Consider the following 3,517-nt stretch of genomic DNA (forward strand, 5'->3'; position numbering starts at 1 on the left):
CAAAAACAAGAAGTTAAAGAACAGAATGAGAGATCGTAGACAGCAAAGTTAATGCATACATGCTGGAACAAGTGCATTGATAATGCCGATTGCTGAACAGCAGTTGGCTTTTTGGCTGGCATTTCTGGTGTCCTCGATCAAGAAAAAGACCAGGCTGCGTATTCATCCACTTTCACTGGACCAAGAAGCAGATGTGACATATCAAAAATAGATCAAAACTCTGGATACGTTTAGCCATAACATATGAATTATATTAGAAAATAATATAAATTATATCATAAAATATAAATTATATTAGAAAATAATATAAATCATATCTTGAGACTTCACTTAATAACTTAAGTTATTGAGTTGAAATAGTTCTTAGACATGGTATCAGAGCCTTGATAACTGAACGGTCACGAGTTCGAATCTCACCATCCTTATTTATTTGATAAAAATTAAGCACAGAATAATATAAGCATGTGCAAGTTTCAAGTTCAAAGGGCTTTTATTTGAGGAGGTGTGTTAGATAATAATGTAAATCATATTATGAGACCTCACTTAACAATTTAAGCTATTGGATTGAGATGGTCTTTTGATAAATTATGAAAAAAAAATTCATGACAAATGTGAAACAATAAAAGAAACTGTCTTTATTCTTACAACGTACAAGACATGAAGAATCCCATAAAAGAAACAATTGGTTTGCGTGTTATGCAATAGTACACTACATAAGAACATCATTTCATCATAACCATAAATTCTTCAAAGCTAAGAACACCATCCCCATTAAGGTCAAACTTGTTTATCATCACTTCGCATTCATCAATTGATCTTGACTCTCCAAGTCTACCAAGCATTGTTTTCAAGTCCTTGGCTCTGATAAACCCACAATTATCTATATCATACAAGTGAAAAGCCTCTCTCAAATCATGCAACTTCTCTTCTTCTCCTCCAGCTTCCATTAGCCTAACAAGATCCTCCAATCCCAACAAGCCATCTCCGTCTGAGTCCAACGACTCCACAGCAAGTTCTGCCTCCTTCATGAGGAAATCTCCTCCAATCAAACTTAGACGATGACTTAACTCAGATGGTGAGACCTTCCCATCACCATCTTCATCAAGGCGGCGAAAAACAACTTCAAATTCTCCAGCGTTAACCATGTTAGAATATCGACCTAAGATGACAAAGAATAGATTAACTTGTTTTGCAAGCAAATGACAGATATCTTACTTCTTGAATTGTGATACAAAATGGAGGATTAAACATTCCTATTTATAAATTTGAAGGCCGTGTTCCGCTTACAAGGTCTTTGGAGCGACCCTCTCCATCACCCGAGGAAGAAGTTGCATTAAGGAATTTTTAAATACAACAAGAGAAAGTTCAAACTAGAGAAGGCGGTGAAAAGATAATAACAATGCCGTGGCTGCATTAATTTAGTATTTTACAGGCAAGGAGGAGGAACCTGACTGCACACGGAGAATTCATTGTGTAGAAGAATAATGGGTAATGGTCAACATCTGCCTTGACAATTTCTGTTTTACTGCATAGGTACTTCGGTCTAATTTCTTAACACTAGAGTTTTAAGTAACATGTGTTCGATTCATGAGGCCAATAACCAGAATAATTACTAACATCAGAGGTGGAAATACAAGTCCAAAGTCAACATATCCCAATTCTTAAACGGGTCATGGCCGAAACGGGTCGATCGGAAACAATCTGTCGACCATATAGAGAAAAATATAAAATTACGTTACAGGAAAAGTCCTTGCATATTTCTTGTAAAGTGTCAGGTGACTGCTTAAAGTTATCATTGAAATAATTACCATGGCGGTTAAGGAGACTCCCTCAACTTCTCGAAGTAAAGATACTTTCTAAAAAAAATTATTCATTTAAAATCATAATCTTAAAATCATATGAGAAAATGATTTAATCTCAATTAATTATATATAAACTTACTAAATTATCAACTAAAAAACATTACCATAAAATTCATTTGAAAATCCCCAAATTCAAAATACCATTCAAGACGAGGTACCTACCCTCTTGTTTAGTATAATTCTAAGATATAATAATTAACCATGGGTATATCTTTAATTAAATCATAAATCATTTAAATAAAAATTTAATCTCAATTAACACACAAATTAATTCACCCAATAAGAGAGAAAGTTATCTTATCTACTATAAACCCCGTTATCTAGGGATTATATATTGTTACTATACATTTCTCTAGCATTTAAGTGGGAAATATATACATATTGTATGGTTACCGAACTAGAAAGGTTATTTTGATCTCTTCTATGAAATTTGGAAGAACTTAAAAGACTTATTAATTTAAGCTCTTTGATAGAAACAATCAAGGGGTTGACTTACTATTTCTTGTCAAAGAATCGGTGGGAGGAGAGATCACGCAGCCATTTGGATTACAGGATTTTCATCCCTATTAATTAATTGGCCATTAATTACTATATATAGACCTTGAAATCGTCTCTAACGTAACTACATTTGTTTATTATGGAAATTTGTTTTGACTTTTATTTCATTTAATATATAGGGCCCTGTCTTCCCTTCACGGACGTCGTACGGTCAATTCTATCTACTAATGTAGAAATTTTCAGCATGTTCCAGCCAATGAACTACGCTTAATTAATTGCAGGATATAGCAAAGAAAGGATCTATTCTGGGAATGAAGCCTGAGAATATGGTTGCTAAATCAATTGCACCTCACAAGTCTTTTTGAATTATTCACGTGAAGCAAAGCTAGATTATGTAACATGCTGTCTGATTTCCTTTCTGTTTTTTTGACTTGTTCAAAACGAGAGGTTCCAATATGGTGCTGGCAACTGTCTCTTTGATTTACCATTTCCAAACATTTATTTAATTTGTACCTACCATTGTCCAGAAACTAGATGAGTTTTTGTGCTTGCTTCCAAGAAAGGCCAGCGTTTAATTATTATTTTTTCATGGTATATATCTTCCATCAAAAGAAAATTATTCCTTAATTAATAGTTTGAGTGCAAAGTTGTTCTTCTCTTTTCGATCAACCATTACAAGGAAGTTTCTTGATTAAGTTATTTTCGACACAAACCCTACAAGGAAGCTTCTCAAGTGCCATTTAGAGAAATCCAAAAACATCCAACTTGAAATGCTTTTCGTACAATAATGAGATAAAGAAATTCTCTGAAACGTTTTCCATGTTTTGAATACTGTATAAAATAATCCATATCGGATATATAATTGGAGGTTTCGAAAATCCAGTTCTCAGCGAATGATATAGCTTTGGCTTTTAACACAAGACACTCGAGAAACCATAGATTACGATAGTTGTTCAACATGCTAGGAAGATTAACAATGATCAATGTGACTTCAACAATATACTTCAATTTAGAAATTTAAAATGTTTTATCTGTGTTATTGGATAAGTTGTCGTGTATTATGAGAACCCAACCCATCCATGATAGATAACTTATTCTCAACTTTTATTTTTGATCATTGACTATCAAATATTTGAATTGACAGATATAAATGTGTG

General features: G+C 33.3%; 1 protein-coding gene across 1 annotated transcript; it reads right to left on the reverse strand.

Moving 5' to 3' along the window:
- Nucleotides 1–612: 612 nt before the first annotated feature.
- On the reverse strand, nt 613–2,839 carry LOC133690587 (calcium-binding protein CML37-like). The gene has a single exon (XM_062110810.1). The coding sequence runs from the start codon at nt 1,143–1,145 to the stop codon at nt 723–725; it is 423 nt and encodes a 140-aa protein (XP_061966794.1). The 5' UTR covers nt 1,146–2,839; the 3' UTR covers nt 613–722.
- Between the last annotated feature and the right edge of the window lie 678 nt (nt 2,840–3,517).

The sequence above is a fragment of the Populus nigra genome, chromosome 4 (assembly GCF_951802175.1).
Source record: "Populus nigra chromosome 4, ddPopNigr1.1, whole genome shotgun sequence".
NCBI classification, from domain to species: domain Eukaryota; kingdom Viridiplantae; phylum Streptophyta; class Magnoliopsida; order Malpighiales; family Salicaceae; genus Populus; species Populus nigra.